This window comes from Zonotrichia leucophrys, unplaced genomic scaffold, assembly GCF_028769735.1.
Source record: "Zonotrichia leucophrys gambelii isolate GWCS_2022_RI unplaced genomic scaffold, RI_Zleu_2.0 Scaffold_97_166073, whole genome shotgun sequence".
NCBI classification, from domain to species: Eukaryota; Metazoa; Chordata; class Aves; order Passeriformes; family Passerellidae; genus Zonotrichia; species Zonotrichia leucophrys.
Window position 1 is genome coordinate 70,492 of NW_026992302.1, and position 20,172 is coordinate 90,663.

Genomic DNA, 20,172 nt, shown 5'->3' on the forward strand with positions numbered 1-20,172 from the left:
GCCAAAAATGGTCACAAAATTCCCTTAAAATCCCCCCAAAAAAGGCCAAAAAAGGCCCCAAAAATGGTCACAAAACCTCCTAAAAATCCCACTGAAAAAGCCCAAAAAAGGCCCCAAAATCAGCCAAAAATGGTCCCAAAATCCCCCCAAAATGGCCCGAAATCCCCCCAAACTGACCCAAAATGACCCCAAATCCGGGGTAAATTTGGGGCGGGGTCTCCCCGTGTCTGAGTTAATTTGGGGAGGGGTCTCACCCTCTCAGCAGCCGCATCAATGACCCCAAATCCCCCCTAAATTCACCCCAAACTGACCCAAAATGACCCCAAACCCCCCCCAAAATGGCCCCAAATCCGGGGTAAATTTGGGATGGGGTCTCCCTGGATTTGGGGCGGGGTCTCCCCGTGTCTGAGTTAATTTGGGGAGGGGTCTCACCCTCTCTGTGCCCACATCAATGACCCCAAATCCCTCAAAAATCCCCCTAAATTCACCCCAAACTGACCCAAAATGACCCCAAATCCGGGGTAAATTTGGGGCGGGGTCTGCCCGGATTTGGGGCGGGGTCTCCCTGTGTCTGAGTTAATTTGGGGAGGGGTCTCACCCTCTCTGTGACCACATCAGCAACCCCAAATCCCCCCCAAAATGGCTCCAAATCCCCCCCAAACTGACCCAAAATGGCCCCAAATCCGGGGTAAATTTGGGGCGGGGTCTCCCCAGGTTTTGGGGCGGGGTCTCCCCGTGCCCAGGGTAATTTGGGGAGGGGTCTCACCCTCTCTGTGACCACATCAGTGACCCCAAATCCCCCCCAAAATGGCCCCAAACTGACCCAAAATGGCCCCAAATCCGGGGTAAATTTGGGGCGGGGTCTGCCCGGATTTGGGGAGGGGTCTCACCCTGTCAGCAACCACATCAATGACCCCAAATCCCCCCCAAAATGGCCCCAAATTGACCCCAAATCCCCCCCAAACTGACCCAAAATGACCCCAAACCCGGGGTAAATTTGGGGCGGGGTCTGCCCGGATTTGGGGCGGGGTCTCCCCGTGTCTGAGTTAATTTGGGGAGGGGTCTCACCCTGTCAGCAACTGCATCAATGACCCCAAATCCCCCCCAAAATGGCCCCAAATGGCCCCAAATTGACCCCAAATCCCCCCCAAACTGACCCAAAATGACCCCAGACCCCCGTGAAATTTGGGGCGGGGTCTCCCCGTGCCCAGGGTAATTTGGGGAGGGGTCTCACCCTGTCAGCAGCACCAATGACCCCAAATCCCCCCCAAAATGGCCCCAAATGGCCCCAAAATGGCCCCAAATCCCCCCCAAACTGACCCAAAATGACCCCAAATCTGAGGTAAATTTGGGGAGGGGTCTCCCCCATTTGGGGAGGGGTCTCACCCTCTTGGCAGCCGCGTCAATGGCCTCAAATCCCCTCTAAATTCCCCCCTAAAATGACCCAAAATGACCCCAAATCCCCCCCAAAATGGCCCCAAACTGACCCAAAATGGCCCCAAACCCGGGGTAAATTTGGGGCGGGGTCTCCCCGTGTCTAAGTTAATTTGGGGAGGGGTCTCACCCTGTCGGCCGCAGCGTCAATGGCGGGCTGGTGGTAGAAGGAGGTGACGGCCTTGCAGCGCTCCCGGGCCAGGTCCGGGGGGGTTTGGTCGGAGGCGCCGCGGGCGGGGGGCACGCGGGGGGGCACGCGGGGGGGCACGAGGGAGGCCCCGCCCCCAGACCCCCGCAGACCCCCCCCCAAAACGCGCCCCAGCATCTCCTGTAATGGTGGGGAGGGGAAGGAAAGGGTTAATGGGGTGAGGAACACAAAATCTGCAAAATTCCACCCAAAAATCCACCCAAAAACCTCAAAAATCCACCCAAAATTCCACCCAAAAACCTCGAAAATCCACCTAAAAAACCCCAAAATTCATCCAAAAATCTCCCTCAAAAAACCCCAAAACTCCACCCAAAAATCCACCCAAACACCCAAAAAATCCACCCAAAAATCCACCCAAAAACCCCAAAAATTCCACCCAAAAATCCACCCCAAAACGCGCCCCAGCATCTCCTGTGTGGGGAGGAAAGGGTTAATGGGGTGAGACAGCCAAAATCTGCAAAATTCCACCCAAAAAACCCCCAAAATTCACTAAAAATTCCACCCAAAAATCCCCCAAAACCCCACCCAAAAAACCCCAAAATCCACCCAAACACCCAAAAAATCCACCCAAAAATCCACCCAAAAATCCCCAAAATTCACTCAAAAATCCACCCCAAAAACTCCAAAAATTCCACCCCAAAAATTCCAAAATTCACCCAAAAATCCACCCCAAAAATCCCCCCCAGAACGCGCCCCAGCATCTCCTGCAATGGGGACAGGAAAGGGTTAATGGGGTGAGACAGCCAAAATCTGCAAAAACCCAGCCAAAAAAACCCAAAAATCCACCCAAAAACCTCAAAAATCCACCCAAAAATCCACCAAATTTGCCCCAAAAATCCACCCAAAAATCCACCCAAAAACCCCAAAATCCCACCCCAAAATCCACCCAAAAATCCCAAAAATCCACCCAAAAATCCACCCAAAAAACCCCAAAATTCACTCAAAAATCCACCCAAAAAACCCAAAAATCCACCCAAAAATCCACCCAAAAATCCACCAAAAACTCCACACAAATCCACCCAAAAATCCCACCCAAAAAAAACCCAAAATCCACCCAAAAATCCACCTAAAAAAACCAAAAAATCCACCCAAAAACCCCAAAAATCCACCCAAAAAAACCAAAAATTCACCCAAAAATCCCCCCAAAAAACCCCAAAATTCACCCAAAATTTCACCCAAAAATCCACCCAAAAACCCCAAAAGTCCCACCACAAAAACTCCAAAATTCACCCAAAAATCCACCCAAAAAACCCCAAAATTCACTCAAAAATCCACCCAAAAAAAAAACAAAATTCACGCAAAAATCCACCCAAAAAAACCCCAAAAATTCACTCAAAAATCCACCCAAAAATCCACCCAAAAACCTCAAAAATCCACCCAAAAACCCCAAAAATCCACTCAAATACCCCAAAAATCCCACCCCAAAAAAACCCAAAAATCCACCCCAAAAATCCCACCACAAAAACTCCAAAATTCACCCAAAAATCCACCCAAAAAACCCCAAAAATCCACCCAAAAACCTCAAAAATCCCACCCCAAAAACCCCAAAAATCCACCCAAAAATCCACCCAAAAATCCACCCAAAAAACCCCAAAATTCACTCAAAAATCTACCTAAAAAATCCCAAAAATCCACCCCAAAATTTCCCCCCAAAACGCGCCCCAGCATCTCCTGTATGGGGGACAGGAAAGGGTTAATGGGGTGAGGAACCCAAAAACCCCAAAAATCCACCCAAAAATATCAAAAATCCACCCAAAAATCCACCCAAAAAATCCCAAAATTCACCCAAAAATCCACCCAAAAAACCCCAAAAATCCACCCAAAATTCCACCCAAAAACCCCAAAAATCCCCCCAAAAAACCCAAAATTCACCCAAAAATCCACCCAAAAAAACCCCAAAATTCACCCAAAAATCCACCCAAAAAACCCCAAAAATCCACCCAAAAATCCATTTAAAAACCTCAAAAATCCACCCAAAAACCCCAAAAATCCACTCAAATACCCCAAAAATCCCACCCCAAAAAACCCAAAAATCCACCCAAAAATCTACCTAAAAAACCCAAAAAATCCACACAAAAACCCCAAAAATCCACCCAAAAAACCAAAAAATCCACCCAAAAATCCCCCCAAAAACCCCCAAAATCCACCCAAAATTCCACCCAAAAAACCCCAAAAATCCACCCAAAAATCCCCCCCAAAAACCCCAAAATTCACCCAAAAATCCCCCCCAAAAACCCCAAAAATTCACCCAAAACCCCCAAAAATCCACCCAAAAAACCATAAAAATCCCACCCCCATCTCCTGCATGGGGGCAAGGAAAGGGTTAATAGGGAAGGGAACCCAAAATACCCCAAAAAATTCACCCAAAAGCCCCAAAAATCCACAGAACACCTCAAATCCCCTCAAAAAAACCCCAAAAAGTCCCCTCAAGTAAAGACCCCAAAAATCCCCTCAGGGACCCCCAAAAACCCCCTAAAATGACCCCAAAAATCCTCTCAAGAACCCCAAAAATCCCCAAAGGACCCCAAAATTCAGCCCAAAACCCCTAAAAATCTCCTGAAATCACCCCAAAAATCACCCATGGACCCTGATCCCCTCAGAGTTATCCTCAAAAATCCCTTTTTTACCTCAAAATCCCCTCAAAAACTGCCCCAAAACAACTTTTCCCCTCAGAGTTTCCCCAAAATAAAACCTAAAAATGCCCAAAACCGCAAAAAAATTGGATTTAAGTATCTGGGATCCCTTTTTCCCTCAAAATCCCCCAAAAAACTGTCCCAAAACCAATTTTCCCCTCAGAATTTCTTCTCAAAATGCCCAAAACCCAAAAAAAATGAGGATTTAAGTATCTGGGATCCCTTTTTCCCCTCAGAATCCCCTCAAAAATCTGTCCCCAAACCAATTTTCCCCTCAGAATTTCTTCTCAAAATGCCCAAAACCCCAAAAAAAAGAGGATTTAAGTATCTGGAATCCCTTTTTCCCCTCAGAATCCCCCCAAAAATCTGTCTGAAAACCAATTTTCCCCTCAGAATTTCTTCTCAAAATGCCCAAAACCCCAAAAAAAGAGGATTTAAGTATCTGGGATCCCTTTTTCCCCTCAGAATTACCCCAAAAACTCCTCAAGGACGCATTTTTTACCTCAAAATCCCCCAAAAAACTGCCCCAAAACCACTTTTCCCCTCAGAATTTCTTCTCAAAATGCCCAAAACCGCAAAAAAAAGAGGATTTAAGTATCTAGGAGCCCTTTTTCCCCTCAGAATTGCCGCAAACTCCTCAGGGACCCCCTTTTCCCCTCAGAGTTCCCTCAAAATAGAAACTTAAAAGGTCCAGAACACCCCTATAAAGGAATTTAAGTGTCCGGAACTCATTTTTTCCCTCAAATTCACCCCAAAATCGCTCCGGGTGCCCTTTTCCCCTCAGAATTACCCCAAAAACTGCTCGGGGAACCCTTTTTTCCCCTCAAAAACTAACACAGAGCCACTTTTCCCCTCAGAGTTTCCCCAAAATCAAACCTCAAATTCACCCCAAAACCGCTCCGGAATCCCCTTTTCCCCTCAGAATTACCCCAAATTACCCCAAAAAAAAGGGGGACCCCTTTTTTCCCCTCAAAAACTAACACAGAGCCACTTTTCCCCTCAGAGTTTCCCCAAAATCAAATCTCAACCCCAAAAAAAGAGGATTTAAGTCTCCGGGATCCTTTTTTCCCCTCAGAATCCCTCCAAAACCGCTCCGGGACCCCGTTTTCCCCTCAGAGTTCCCTCAAAATAGAAACTGAAAAGGTCCAGAACACTCCTATAAGGGAATTTAAGTGTCCGGAACTCATTTTTTCCCTTAAATTCACCCCAAAACCGCTCCGGGACTCCTTTTTCCCCTCAGGATTTCTCCCAAAACCGCTCTGGAACCCCCTTTTCCCCTCAGAGTTCCCTCAAAATAGAAACTCTGAAGGTCCAGGACACCCCTATAAGGGAATTGAAGTGTCCGGAACTCATTTTTTCCCTTAAATTCACCCCAAAACGGCCCCAAGTCCCCCTTTTTCCCCTCAGAATTACCCCAAAAACTCCTCAGGGACCCCTTTTTCCCTTTAACCCTCCTCCATTCCCACCTCTCCGCCCTCCCTTCTCCACAACCCCGTGTCCCAAACACAACCCCGGTGTCCGGACACTCCCTTTTCCCTCTCCATTTTCTCACAAAAACCCTTCAATTTTACCCCAAAATCCCTTAAATTTTCCCCAAAAATTCCCCCAAATGTTCCCCCTCACCAACCAGCGGCCCCGGGGCCTCCCCGACACCTCCCCCGGGTTCGGCTCGGAATGGACTCGCCCGTTCCCGCCCCTCCCGTTGTTTCCCCCCCCCGCGCGTTCCCCTCAGGGTGGTACGGTCCGGCCGCACTGCGCGTGCGCGGGAACCTGAGGGGAGCGGCGGGGACGCGGCGCCCCCTGGCGGCCGAGGTGTGAGGGGGGGCTCGGGATTTTGGGGCAAAAAAATGGGAATTTGGGAATTTTCTGAGGGGAAAAAGGGATCCCCCAGCTCTAAATCCAAGCTTTTTAGGGAAATTTGAGGGGGAAAGTGAGTTGGGGGTTTTTTTTGAGGGAAAAAAAAGGGATTTTGGGATTTTTTTCTGAGGGGAAAAAGGGGTCCCCAAGCTCTAAATGCAAAACTTCTGGGAAATTTTGAGGGAAAAAGATGGTGCCAATGAATTAATAATTTTTTTTTTGAGGAAAAAGGGGAATTTGGGAATTTTTCTGAGGGGAAAAAAGTGTCCCCAGGCTCTAAATCTCAATGTTTTAAGGAAATTTGAAGGGAAAAGGGGGTCCCAGTGCATTAATTGGGGATTTTTTGGGTGAAAAAAGGCGAATTTGGGAATTTTTCTGAGGGAAAAATGGGGTCCCCAAGCTCTAAATTCAAAGTTTTTGAGAAAAATTTGAGGGAAAAAGGAATCCCAGAACCTTTTTGAGGTGAAAAATGAGGAAAAAAAAGGGATTTCTGGAGCCTTTTTGAGGAAAAATTTGAGGGAAAAATGTGAATTTCAAATCCTGAATTCCCTTTTTGGGGGGAAAATTGAGGGGGAAAGGGGTCACACAAAGAATTGTGGTGGGTTTTGGACACTTTTTGTAAATTTTGCTCATTTTAATGCCTTTTTTGACTCATTTAAAACACTTCAATGTCACCTTTGGTCACTTTACTGTAACTTTTGCTCACTTTAATGCCATTTTTGACCCTTTTAAAACATTTCAATGTCACTTTTGGTCACTTTAATGCCATTTTTGACCCTTTTAAGGCACTTCAATGTCATTTTTGTTCGCTTTAATGCCATTTTTGGTCACTTTAATGCCATTTTTTTGTCACTTTTGATCACTTTAATGCCATTTTTTGTCACTTTAATGCCGTTTATAATTTCTTTAATGCCATTTTTGGTCACTTTAATGCCATTTTTTCTCCATTTAAGACATTTTAATGTAACTTTTCCTCCATTTCCTGTAACTTTGCCTCCCTGTACCCCAATTTTGGGTGAATTTCACTCAATTTTGGGTCATTTCTCAGTTTTGGGTGGTTTCAGGTCGGTTTCACTCAAATTTGGGTGGATTTCTCTCAATCTTGGGTGGGTTCCCCTCCATTTTGGGTGGGTTTCTCTCAGTTTTGGGTGGGTTTCCCTCCATTTTGGGTCATTTTCTCTCAATTTTGGGTGGTTTCAGGTTGGTTTCACTCCATTTTGGGTGGATTTCTCTCCATTTTGGTTCATTTTCTGTCACTTTCACTCCATTTTGGGTGGATTTTTCTCAATTTTGGGTGGATTTTACTCCATTTTGGGTGGGTTTCTCTCCATTTTCGTTCATTTTCTGTCACTTTCACTCCATTTTGGGTCATTTTCTCTCAGTTTTGGGTGTTTTCAGGTCGGTTTCACTCCATTTTGGGTGGGTTTCTCTCAATTTTGGTTCATTTTCTGTCACTTTTATTCCATTTTGGGTGGATTTCTCTCAATTTTGGGTCATTCTCACTCCATTTTGGGTGGGTTTCACTCCATTTTGGGTGGGTTTCTCTCAATTTTGGTTCATTTTCTGTCACTTTCACTCCATTTTGGGTGGGTTTCTCTCAGTTTTGGGTCATTTTGGGTCATTCTCACTCCATTTTGGGTGGGTTTCTCTCCATTTTCTGTCACTTTCACTCCATTTTCTGTCACTTTCACTCCATTTTGGGTGGGTTTCCCTCCATTTTGGGTCATTTTCTCTCAGTTTTGGGTGGTTTCAGGTCGGTTTCTCTCCGTTTTGGGTGGGTTTCTCTCCATTTTGGGTGGATTTCTCTCAATTTTGGTTCATTTTCTGTCACTTTCACTCCATTTTGGGTGGGTTTCACTCCATTTTGGGTGGATTTCTCTCAGTTTTGGTTCATTTTCTTTTACTTTCACTCCATTTTGGGTGGGTTTCTCTCCATTTCAGGTGGGTTTCTCTCCATTTTGGGTGGGTTTCACTCTGTTTTGGGTCATTTTCTCTCCATTTTAGGTAGTTTCAGGTTGGTTTCACTCCATTTTGGGTGTGTTTCACTGGGTTTTGGTGCCGGTTTTGGTGCTGGTTTTGGTGCCGTTTTTTTGCCGCCTCCACCTCCGCAGGTTGAGCGCCAGCAGGGCCAGGTTGACCCCGTAGGTGCTGACGCAAACCAGGCACAAATCCCTGAGGCCGAAGAGCAGAACGGCCCCGAGCCAGAGCGACGCCAGCGCCGACACCAACGAGGTGACCACGAGGGCGAGGGCGGTGACACGGCCATGATGGAGAGCTGGGAGGGGAAATAAATGGGGATGAGATGGGGAAAAAATGGGGAAAAAATGGGGCCAAAATGGGGAAAAAATGGGGAAAAAAATGGGGCTGAAATGGGGAAAAAATGGGGCTGAAATGGGGAAAAAATGGGGAAAAAATGGGGAAAAAAATGGGGAAAAAATGGGGAAAAAATGGGGAAAAAATGGGGAAAAAATGGGGAAAAAATGGGGCTGAAATGGGGAAAAAAGGGGGAAAAAATGGGGGAAAAATGGGGCTGAAATGGGGAAAAAATGGGGAAAAATGGGGAAAAAATGGGGGGAAAATGGGGAAAAAATGGGGCTGAAATGGGGAAAAAATGGGGCTGAAATGGGGCTGAAATGGGGAAAAAATGGAGCCAAAATGGCACCAAAAATGTCACCATGGGGTCACCAAAATGGCACCAAAATGGCACCAAAATGGGACCAAAATGGAGCCAAAATGACGCCAAAATGGCACCAAAATGGCACCATGGGGTCACCAAAATGGCACCAAAATGGCACCAAAATGGCACCAAAATGGCACAAAAATGGCACCAAAATGGCACCATGGGGTCATCAAAGGGGGCACCAAAATGGCACCAAAATGGCACCAAAATGGCACCAAAATGGCACCAAAAATGTCACCATGGGGTCACCAAAATGGCACCAAAATGGGACCAAAATGGCACCAAAAATGGCACCAAAATGGCACTAAAATGTCACCAAAATGGCACCAAAAATGGCACCAAAATGGGACCAAAATGGCACCAAAATGGCACCAAAATGGCACCAAAAATGGCACCAAAATGGGACCAAAATGGTACCAAAATGGCGCCAAAATGGCACAAAAATGGCACCAAAATGGCACCAAAAATGTCACCAAAATGGCACCAAAATGGCACCAAAATGGGACCAAAATGGTGCCGAAATGGCACCAAAATGGCACCAAAATGTCACCATGGGGTCACCAAAATGGCACCAAAATGGCACCAAAGGGGGCACCAAAATGGCACCAAAATGGCACCAAAATGGCACCATGGGGGCACCAAAATGGCACCAAAAATGGCACCAAAATGGCACCAAAATGGCACCAAAATGGAGCCAAAAGGTCCCAGTCCCTGCTTACCCAGCATGCCTTGCAGCAGGTAGAAGAGCAGCCCAATGGCGCCGTTGGGGACGTTCAGGGCGCTGTCCCGGCCCACCAGGTGCTCCAGCAGCCCCAGGCCACGCCCCCACCTGGAAAAAGGGGCGGGGCAAGGCTGAGACACGCCCACCAGCCAGCTACGCACGCCCCCATGCCCATATATGGTGTGCATAGGTGGATAAACCACGCCCCTTATTGTTGTTAAGCCACGCCCCAGGTTGCTTTGCTGCTCTAAGCCACGCCCCCTCAGCAAAGCCACGCCCAATCCCCCATCTCATGTCCATATATGGTAATAACTAGGTTAAACCACACCCCCATGCCCATATATGGTGTGCATAAGTGGATAAACCACGCCCCTTATTGTTGTTAAGCCACGCCCCAGGTTGCTTTGGTGCTCTAAGCCACGCCCCCTTTAGTTAAGCCACACCCATTTCCATGTCTTCATGTCCATATATGGTAATAACTAGGTTAAACCACACCCCCATGCCCATATATGGTGTGCACAGGTGGATAAGCCACACCCCTTATCAGCCTTAAGCCACGCCCCCAGATTGCACCGATGCTTTGCTGCTCTAAGCCACGCCCACTTAGTGAGGCCACACCCAATTCCCACTCCCCATGCCCATATATGGTTATAAATTGTTAAACCACGCCCCCATAGCCATATATGGGCACAGCTTGGCCACACCCCCATGTGGCAACAGGCAGAAGCCACGCCCTCATGCCCATATATGGAAACGCCCAAGCCACGCCCATATTTGGTCATAAGCATCCCCTTTATTCCCACATATATACACATAAGTGATACAAGCCCCTCCCCTTCATTAATATAAACACAAGCCACGCCCACATGGCTATATATGGGTGTAACACAACCACACCCTTGACCATATATGGCACAATCTGAAGCCACGCCTCCACATCCATATAAGGACATGCAAGCCACGCCCCTGTAACCATATATGGACACAAGCCACGCCTTCACACCCATATATGGACATGCAGCACCAGCCATTATCCCATATATGGGTCTAATTACCATAAACCAAGCCACGCCCCTCACACCCTCTCCTAGAATTTTAAGCCCCGCCCCTTTCCCCTCACGATCCCCGCCCACAACGCCCCCTAGCGGCCCGCCCTTCCCCTCACCCCATTGGCTGCCACCTCACATAAGCTCCGCCCACTCCCATTTCGCGCCCCCTAGCGGCCCGCCCTTCCCCTCGCTCCCATTGGCCGCCGCCTCACGTAAGCCCCGCCCACTCCCGTTCCCGCCCTCCCCCTCCCGTTATTCCCGGGCCGTTCCCGGTGCTTTTACCGGGAGGAGAACACGCGGGTGCAGGACACGGAGGGCCCCAGGTCGCAGGCGGCTCGGTAGGACGGGTCCTTGGCCGCCTGGTGCTCCACATGCAGCGCGTACACCGACAGCGCCGCGCCCGCCACGCACAGCACCGCCCGCAGCACCCCCGCCATCGTTCAACCCCGATTGGGCGGTGCCGCTGCCACTCCCACCTCCCCTCTCCGCTGATTGGCCGACAGCGATAAAGCTCCGCCTTGCTTCCTGTTTGGCTGCGGGGGATGATGGGAGGTGTAGTTCTTTTGCTTGCGCATGCGCAGTGGCGTGAGGGGGGACGGAAAAACGCGACTAAAAAATGGCGGGAGCGGGGCCAAGATGGCGGCGGGGAGCTGAGTGAGGGCTCGGGCTCGGCCCCGCCGCTCCGGAACCCCCCGGAGGCGCTGGGGGAAGGCCGGGATTCGGTGAGTGAGGCCCGGAGGGGTCCCGGGGGTGGCGGGGACGGGAGGGAATTGATGGGGAGGGGTCGCGGTGACGTCACGGGGCAAGATGGCGGCGGCGGCGTGAGGGGGGTGAGGGAAGGGAGGGAGGGAAATGGAGGGAGATTCACTCAGGGGGAGAAATAAAGAACTGGGAGCACTGGGAACCCTCAGGGATCAAACTGGGAGCACTGGGAACCCTCAGGGAACAAACTGGGAGCACTGGGAACCCCCCAGAAATCAAACTGGGAGCACTGGGAACAAACTGGGAGCACTGGGAACCCTCAGGGATCAAACTGGGAGCACTGGGAACAAACTGGGAGCACTGGGAACCCCCCAGAAATCAAACTGGGAGCACTGGGAACAAACTGGGAGCACTGGGAACCCCCAGAAATCAAACTGGGAGCACTGGGAGCCCTCAGAAATCAAACTGGGAGCATTGGGAACAAACTGGGAGCACTGGGAACCCCCAAAAATCAAACTGGGAGCATTGGGAACCCTCAGGGATCAAACTGGGAGCACTGGGAACCCCCAGAAATCAAACTGGGAGCACTGGGATCAAACTGGGAGCACTGGGAACCCTCAGGGATCAAACTGGGAGCACTGGGCTCAAACTGGGAGCACTGGGAACCCCCCAGAAATCAAACTGGGAGCACTGGGAACCCTCAGGGATCAAACTCGGAGCACTGGAAACCCCCAGAAATCAAACTGGGAGCACTGGGAACCCTCAGGGATCAAACTGGGAGCACTGGAAACCCCCCAGAAATCAAACTGGGAGCACTGGGAACCCTCAGGGATCAAACTGGGAGCACTGGAAACCCCCCAGAAATCAAACTGGGAGCACTGGGAACCCTCAGGGATCAAACTGGGAGCACTGGAAACCCCCCAGAAATCAAACTGGGAGCACTGGGAACCCTCAGGGATCAAACTGGGAGCACTGGGAACCCTCAGGGAACAAACTGGGAGCACTGGGAACCCCCCAGAAATCAAACTGGGAGCACGGGGAACAAGCTGGGAGCACTGGGAACCCCCAGAAATCAAACTGGGAGCACTGGGAACCCTCAGGGATCAAATTGGGAGCACTGGGAACAAACTGGGATTTTTCCATCTCGATTTTCCCCTCAAATTCTGAATTTTTTCTCTTTTTTTCTCTCTTATTTCCTTTTTTCTTCTCATCTTTGCCCCATTTTCCCGCCAAATCCCAATTTTCTCTCCCATTACCCCTCATTTTCTCCTCCTTTCCACCCCCAAATTTCCCCAATTTTTCACAAATTTACCCCAATTTTTATCCCATTTTCCCCCAATTTTCATCCCGTTTTTTCCCCAATTTTTACCCCATTTTTCCCAATTTTTTCCTCAATTTTCCCCATTTGTTCTCCAATTTTCCCCATTTTTTCCCCCGTTATTCCCCACTTTTCCTCAATTTTCACCCCATTTTCCCCCAATTTTTATCCTGTTTTTTCCCAATTTTCACCCCATTTTTTCCCCAATTTCCCCAATTTTCATCCCGTTTTTCCCCAATTTTTATCCCATTTTTCCGCCATTTTTCCCCAATTTTTCCCCCATTTTTCCCCAATTTTCCCCAATTTTTATCCCATTTTTTCCCCATTTTCTCCCAATTTTCCCCAATTTTTACCCATATTTTCCCCAATTTTTCCCCAATTTTCCCCCAATTTTCACCCCATTATTCCCCAATTTTTTCCTCAATTTCCCCTTGATTTGTACCCCATTATTCCCCAATTTTTACCCCATTTTTTCCCAATTTCCCCCCCTTTTTCCCCATTTTTGCCCCATTATTCCCCAATTTTTCCCCCTTTTTTCCTGCTAATTTCCCAATTTTTCCCAATTTTTACCCCATTTTTCCCCAAATTTTCCCCATTTTTCCCCCAATTTTTACCCCATTTTTTCCCAATTTTTATTCCTTTTTTTCCTTAATTTTCCCCATTTTTTCCCCAATTTTCCCCCATTTTTCCCCAATTTTTCCCCCTTTTTTTCCCCATTTTCCCCCCAATTTTTATCCCATTTTTTCCCCATTTTTCCCCCAATTTTTTCCCCCAATTTTTTCCCCATTATTCCCAAAATTTTCCCCATTTTTCCCCCATTTTTCCCCCATTTTTACCCCAATTTTTCCCCATTATTCCCTAATTTCCCCCCCAAATTTCCCCATTTTTCCCCCCGTTTTTCCCCAATTTTCCCCATTTTTCCCCCATTATTCCCCAATTTTCCCCATTTTCACCCCATTTTTCCCCAATTTTCTCCCCATTATTCCCCAATTTTCCCCCAAATTTTACCCCATTTTTTCCCCAATTTTTCCCCCATTATTCCCCAATTTCCCCCCAATTTTTATCCCGTTTTTTCCCCAATTTCCCCCCATTTTTCCCCCAATTTCCCCCATTATCCCCCATTATCCCCCCTTATCCCCGCCCAGCCCCCATGTCCACGCCCCGCCCCTCCCCCCCCTCCCTTCACTCCCTTTCCCTGACCCCTCCCCCGCCCTCCCCCCCCCCGCAGCCGCCCCCGGATCCCCCCAAAGCCCCCAATGAACCTGAACCTGAACCTGATGATGAAGCTGAGGATGAGGATGAGGATGAGGAGTGGGCGGTGCCCTGGAGCGAGGAGGAGGAGCAGGAGGAAGGAGCCGAGGGTTGGACCCCGCGGCCTCAGGAGATCCTGGAGCTCTTCGAGGGCATCGCCCGCGCCGGGACCCTCCCGCTCCGGAACGTTCCATTCCCGCGGCGCCAGCCCACGCCCGAGCCCCCCGCCCTGCCCGAGGATGGAGGGGACGCCCCCGGCAGCCCCGGCCATGAGAATGAGGAGGAAAAGTAAAAAAAATTGGGATTTTGGGGGGATTTAGGGGGATTTTGGGGGTTTCAGGGCGTTCGGGACCCTCCCGCTCCGGAACGTTCCATTCCCGCGGCGCCAGCCCACGCCCGAGCCCCCCGCCCTGCCCGAGGATGGGTCTGAGAACTTGGGGAGCCCCAGCCACGAGAACCAGGAGGAAAAGTAAAAATTGGGGGAAAATTGGGGGAGAAAATGGGATTTTTGAGTGATTTTTTAGGGAAAAAATTGGGATTTTTTGGGGAAAAAATGGGATTTTTGGGGGATTTTTTGAGGAATTTTTAGGGGATTTTTGGGCGGTTTTTGAGGGATTTTTCAAGAATTTTTGGGGGATTTTTAGGGGATTTTTGGGTGATTTTAGAGGGATTTTTAGGGGTTTTTCGGGGTTTTTTAAGCGATTTTTGAGAGATTTTTGGACAGTTTTTGAGGGATTTTTGGGGGATTTTTGTGGGATTTTTGGGCGATTTTTGAGGGATTTTTGGGGAATTTTTGAGGGATTTTTTAGGGAATTTTTGGGTGATTTTTGAGGGATTTTTGAGCGATTTTTAGGGGGATTTTTGAGCGATTTTTGGGCGATTTTTGAGCGATTTTTGAGGGATTTTTGGGGGATTTTTGAGGGATTTTTAGGGCAATTTTTGGGCGATTTTTAGGGGGATTTAGGGGGATTTTGGGGTTTCAGGGCGTTCGGGACCCTCCCGCTCCGGAACGTTCCATTCCCGCGGCGCCAGCCCACGCCCGAGCCCCCCGCCCTGCCCGAGGATGGGTCTGAGAACCCGGGGAGCCCCAGCCATGAGAATGAGGAGGAAAAGTAAAAAAAATTGGGAATTTTTGGGAAAAAAATTGGGATTTTTGGAGGGATTTTTTGGGAAAAAAAATTGGGATTTTTTGGGAAAAAATTGGGATTTTTGAGGGATTTTTTGGGGAAAAAATTGGGATTTTTGGGTGATTTTTTGGGGAAAAAATGGGATTTTTGGGTGATTTTTTGGGGAAAAAATTGGGATTTTTTGGGAAAAAAATTGAATTTTTGGGGGATTTTTTGGGTGATTTTTAGGGGATTTTTGACGGATTTTTAAGTGATTTTTAGGGATTTTTGAGGTATTTTTGGGCAATTTTTGAGGGATTTTTGAGCGATTTTTGAGGGAATTTTAGGGGATTTTTGGGGGATTTTTGGGGGATTTTTGGGTGATTTTTCAGGGATTTTTAGGGGATTTTTTGGGGATTTTTGAACAATTTTTGAGGGATTTTTGGGCAATTTTTGAGGGATTATTGAGGGATTTTTGAGGGATTTTTGGGGGATTTTTGGGGGATTTTTGGGCGATTTTTGTGGGATTTTTCAAGAATTTTTGGGGGATTTTTGGGGGATTTTTGAGGGATTTTTGGGCAATTTTTGAGGGATTTTTAGGGGTTTTTTGAGGGATTTTTGGGCGATTTTTGAGGGATTTTTGGGTGATTTTTGAGGGATTTTTGAGGGATTTTTAGGGGATTTTTGGGGGATTTTTGGGTGATTTTTGAGGGATTTTTGGGTGAGTATTGAGCAATTTTGGGGGATTTTGAGTGATTTTTGAGAGATTTTTAAGAGATTTTTAGGGGATTTTTGAGGGATTTTGAGTGATTTTGGGGGGATTTTTGAGGGATTTTTGGGTTATTTTTGAGTGTTTTTTAGGGGGATTTTTGTGGGATTTTTCAAGAATTTTTGGGCGATTTTTGAGGGATTTTTGAGGGATTTTTAGGGGATTTTGGGCAGATTTTGGGCCCATTTCAGAGGGAAATTCAACCCAAAAAAACCCCAAAATTCAACCCCAAAACCCCCAAAATTCCCCCCAAAACCCCCAAATTTTTTCTATTTCCAACCCCAAATTTATCCCAAAAACCCCAAAAGGAATTTTTCCCCATTTCTGAGGAATTTGAACCCAAAATTTTCCATTTTTTCCCGTTTTTAGGCCTCCTCCCCCCACGGAATTCGATTTTGACGACGAACCCGCCCCCCCCAACCCCGCCCTCATCGACCGGCGCCGAACCCCAGGTACAAAATTCCCAAATTTTGGGGAAATTCCCGGATTTTGGGGGAAATTCCCGGAATTTGGGGTTTGGGGTTTAAAGGGATTTTTTTGGGGATTTTTTGGGGATTTTTGGGGAAATTTTGGGGGTGGTTTAGGGGCATTTTTGGGGAATTTTTGTGGTGATTTTTGGTGGAATTTTGGGGTTTTTGGGTTGAATTTTGGGGTTTTTTTTGTTGAATTTTGGGGGTTTTGGGTGGATTTTTGGGGCAGTTTTGGAGTTTTGGGGATTTGGGGTTTTAAGGAAATTTTGGGATTTTTGGGGCAATTTTTGGGGCAATTTTTGGTGATTTGGGGGTTTTTGGGGGAGTTTTTTGGGGTGGTTTAAGGGGCGACTTTTGGGGTTTTTGAGGCGTTTTTGGGGTGGTTTTTGGGGAATTTTGTGGAAATTTTTGGTGGTTTGAGAGGAATTTTTGTGGTGATTTTGGGGTTTTTAGGGGGGATTTTTGGGGTTGTTTGGGGGATTTTTGGGGCGATTTTTGGTGGTTTTGGGGGATTTTTGGTGTTTTTGATGGGGATTAAGGGTGGTATTTTGGGGTGATTTTTGGGGTGAATTTTGGGGGGTTTGGGTTGATTTTTGGGTAATTTTGTGGTGATTTGGGGGATTTTTTGGGCTGAGTTTTGGGGCAACTTTGGGCTGATTTGGGGGATTTACATGCCAATTTTTAGGTTAATTTTGGAGATTTTCACAGCAATTCTTGTGGAGATTTTGGCCTGATTTTGGCATTTTTACAGCGATTTTTGGGACGATTTTTGTGCATTTTAACAGTGATTTTTGAGGTGATTTCTGGGGCAGTTTTGAGGTGATTTTGGGGGGATTTTAAAGATTCTTACAGCGATTTTTGGGGTAATTTTTGTGTGATTTGATAGATTTTCATGGTCATTTTTAGGCGATTTTAGGGCAAATTTTGGGGCTGATTTTAGGCTGATTTTTGAGGTGATTTTGGGGGATTTTTTGGGATTCTTAGGGTGATATTTTGAGTGATTTTTAGGCGATTTTTGGGGTGATTTTGGGGTTATTTTTGGGGCCGATTTTGGGTATTTTTGTGGCAATTTTGGGCTGATTTTGGGGGAATTTTTTGGGATTCTTAGGGTGATATTTTGAGTGATTTTTGGGGTGATTTTTGGGGTGATTTTGGGGTTATTTTCAGGGCAATTTTGGAAATTTTCTCATCCATTCTCGTGGATATTTCATTGCAATTTTGGGCTGATTTTGGCATTTTTACAGCGATTTTTGAGGCGATTTTTGGGGCAATTTTGAGGTAATTTTGGGGTGATTTTGGGGATTCTTACGCCAATTTTTTGGGTGATTTTTGGGTTATTTTTGGGTGATTTTTGGGGCGATTTTGGAGATTTTCACAGCAATTCTCGTGGAGATTTCGGTGCAATTTTGGGCTGATTTTGGGCATTTTTACAGTGATTTTTGAGGCGATTTTTGGGCTGATTTTTGGGGCGATTTTTGGGGGGATTTTGGGGATTTTTAGGGTGATATTTTGAGTGATTTTTGGGGCAATTTTGGAAATTTTCTCATCCACTCTCGCGGACATTTCATTGCAATTTTGGGCTGATTTGGGGCATTTCTACAGCGATTTTTGGGGTGATTTTTGGGGTTATTTTCAGGGCAATTTTGGAAATTTTCTCATCCATTCTCGTGGATATTTCATTGCAATTGTTGTGGTAATTTTGGGGTTGATTTTGGGGATTCTTATGGCGATTTATGCCCGATTTTGGCATTTTTACAGCGATTTTTGGGACGATTTTTCCCAGCGATTTCCGGGCCATTCCGGGGGCAATTCAAGGCCTCCCAAAAGTCCCCAAATTTGTGATTTTCCCCCCAATTTTGTGAATTTTCCCCCTCAGGCCCCCCGAGCCGCGGGCAGAAGCGCGAGGCGCGCCTGGACAAGGTGCTGCAGGACATGAAGCGCCACAAGAAACTGGAGGAGCAAATCCTGAGAACCGGCCGGGACCTCTTCCCCCCCGAGGGCCCCCAGAGCCCCAAGCGGCCCCCGGGGCTCTTCCTCAGGACCAGGAAATACTGAAAAATATTAAATATATTAAAATATATTAAATTGTCAGTGTTTGGTGTGGGTTGGAGTCTTTATTGGGTGATTTTGGGATTTTTTTGGTGATTTTTATGTTGATTTTTGGGGTTTTTATGTTGACTTTTTGGTGATTTTTGTGGTGATTTTATGTTGATTTTTTGGGTGATTTTTTGGTGATTTTTTGGTGATTTTACGTTGATTTTTTGGGGATTTTTGGGGTGATTTTTGGGGTTTTTATGTTGATTTTATGTTGATTTTTTGGGTGATTTTTATGGTGATTTTACGTTGATTTTTTGGGATTTTTGGGGTGATTTTACGTTGATTTTTTGGGATTTTTTTGGGGATTTTTATGGTGATTTTTGGGGTTTTTATGTTTATTTTTGGTGATTTTTATGGTGATTTTTGGGGTTTTTATGTTGATTTTATGTTGATTTTTTGGGATTTTTTTGGTGATTTTTATTTTGATTTTTGAGTATTTTTACATTAATTTTAGTGGATTTTTATTGGGATTTTTGGCCTTTTGGGACCTCTTCCCCCCCGAGGGCCCCCAGAGCCCCAAGCGGCCCCCGGGGCTCTTCCTCAGGACCAGGAAATACTGAAAAATATTAAATATATCAAATTATCAGCATTTGGTGTGGGTTCGGGTCTTTATTGGGGGATTTTAGGGGATTTTTTGGTGATTTTTGGGAATTTTATATTGATTTTTTGGGATTTTTTGGGTGATTTTTATGGTGATTTTTGGGGTTTTTATGTTGATTTTATGTTGATTTTTTTGGTGATATTTTTTGGTGGTTTTTCGGTTTTGATTTTTTTGGGATTTTTATGGTGGTTTTTGGGGTTTTATGTTGATTTTTTGGGATTTTTAGGTGATTTTTTGGGAATTTTATATTGATTTTTTGGGCAATTTTAGGTGATTTTTTAGTGGTTTTATGTTGATTTTTTGCTGATTTTATGTTGATTTTTTGGGTAATTTTGGGTGATTTTCAGGGTTTTTATGTTATTTTATGTTGATTTTTTGGGATTTTTGGGGTGATTTTTATGGTGATTTTTGTTTTTTGTTTGATTTTATGTTTGATTTTTTGAGATTTTTTGAGGGATTTTACTTGATTTTTTGGATTTTTATGTTGATTTTTTGGGATTTTCATGTGATTTTTTGGGTAATTTTGGTGATTTTTTGGTGATTTTAATTGGTTTTTTGGAATTTTTATATTGTTTTTTTTGGGAATTTTTGGGTGATTTTTTGGTGATTTTACGTTGATTTTTTGGGATTTTTTGGGTGATTTTTATGTTGATTTTTGGTGATTTTACATTGATTTTTGGGTGAATTTTTTTGGTGAAATTGGGAATTTTGCGTTGATTTTTGGGATTTTTATGTTGATCTCTTGGTGATTTTTTTGCATTACGGTGATTTTCGCGGTGATTTTAGAGAATTTCCAAAAATATTTTACCCACGAAAACTCAAGGAGCAAATCCTGAGAACCGGCCGGGACCTTTTTCCCCCCGAGGGCCCCAAAAAATCCCACCCCAGAACCCCTCTGAGATGTTTCCACCACCCCAAACCCCACTGACCAATCAAGTTCTTCCTTAATTAAAGGTAGGAGGGGCCAAATGACCTCCCAGACCCCAAAACACCTCAAATAAACCCAAAATTACCCCCCCCAGAAACCCCCTGAGATGTTTCCACCACCCCAATCCCAACTCATACAGGTGTTTGAGCTAATTAAAGGATGGGGGGGGGCCAAATGACCTCCCAGACCCCAAAACACCTCAAAACCCACCCAAAACTCCCTTCCCAAAACCCCTCTGAGATGTTTCCACCACCTCAACCCCACTGACCAATCAAGATCTTTGTTAATTAAAGGTGGGAGGAGCCAAATGACCTCCCAGACCCCAAAACACCTCAAATAAACCCAAAA

General features: G+C 46.2%; 3 protein-coding genes across 5 annotated transcripts in view; 1 reads left to right on the forward strand and 2 right to left on the reverse strand.

Moving 5' to 3' along the window:
* Positions 1-5,928, reverse strand: part of BCKDK (branched chain keto acid dehydrogenase kinase) — a 28,472-nt gene extending 22,544 nt beyond the window's left edge. For both annotated transcript variants that reach the window (XM_064737680.1, XM_064737681.1), the window contains exons 1-2: positions 5,903-5,928; positions 1,565-1,762 (exon numbers count right to left, since the gene is read on the reverse strand). In XM_064737680.1, coding sequence (XP_064593750.1) covers positions 1,565-1,759 — 195 coding nt within the window. In that variant the 5' untranslated portion in view covers positions 1,760-1,762; positions 5,903-5,928. The remainder of the gene's footprint in view (positions 1-1,564; positions 1,763-5,902) is intronic.
* Positions 5,929-7,239: 1,311 nt separating this feature from the next.
* Positions 7,240-11,036, reverse strand: LOC135460768 (vitamin K epoxide reductase complex subunit 1-like). The gene is made up of 3 exons (XM_064737672.1): positions 10,865-11,036; positions 9,532-9,641; positions 7,240-8,407 (listed from the first exon to the last, which is right to left on the reverse strand). Exons 1-3 carry the CDS (start codon positions 11,017-11,019, stop codon positions 8,175-8,177), a joined length of 498 nt encoding a protein of 165 aa, XP_064593742.1. The 5' UTR covers positions 11,020-11,036; the 3' UTR covers positions 7,240-8,174.
* Positions 11,014-18,277, forward strand: PAGR1 (PAXIP1 associated glutamate rich protein 1). Of its 2 annotated transcripts, none has more exons than XM_064737670.1 (4): positions 11,014-11,304; positions 13,831-14,141; positions 16,098-16,180; positions 18,075-18,277. In XM_064737670.1, the coding sequence occupies exons 1-4, from the start codon at positions 11,125-11,127 to the stop codon at positions 18,251-18,253; spliced, it is 753 nt and encodes a 250-aa protein (XP_064593740.1). In that variant the 5' UTR covers positions 11,014-11,124; the 3' UTR covers positions 18,254-18,277. The 2 variants fall into 2 exon arrangements, with proteins under 2 accessions (XP_064593740.1, XP_064593741.1); XM_064737671.1 differs by having other exon boundaries at positions 11,174-11,304; positions 13,748-14,141.
* The last annotated feature ends 1,895 nt before the right edge of the window (positions 18,278-20,172 follow it).

Bases quoted from the DNA above. Each gene is read 5' to 3' on its own strand.
- LOC135460768 (XM_064737672.1), bottom strand. From the start codon at position 11,019: ATGGCGGGGGTGCTGCGGGCGGTGCTGTGCGTGGCGGGCGCGGCGCTG. The intron at 9,642-10,864 runs GTAAAAGCACCG...CCCTTTTTCCAG, and splicing joins ACCCGCGTGTTCTCCTCCCG to GTGGGGGCGTGGCCTGGGGC. The intron at 8,408-9,531 runs GTAAGCAGGGAC...TTCCCCTCCCAG, and splicing joins CCTGCTGCAAGGCATGCTGG to CTCTCCATCATGGCCGTGTC.
- PAGR1 (XM_064737670.1), top strand. From the start codon at position 11,125: ATGATGGGAGGTGTAGTTCTTTTGCTTGCGCATGCGCAGTGGCGTGAG. The intron at 11,305-13,830 runs GTGAGTGAGGCC...CCCCCCCCGCAG, and splicing joins TGGGGGAAGGCCGGGATTCG to CCGCCCCCGGATCCCCCCAA. The intron at 16,181-18,074 runs GTACAAAATTCC...TTTCCCCCTCAG, and splicing joins CGACCGGCGCCGAACCCCAG to GCCCCCCGAGCCGCGGGCAG.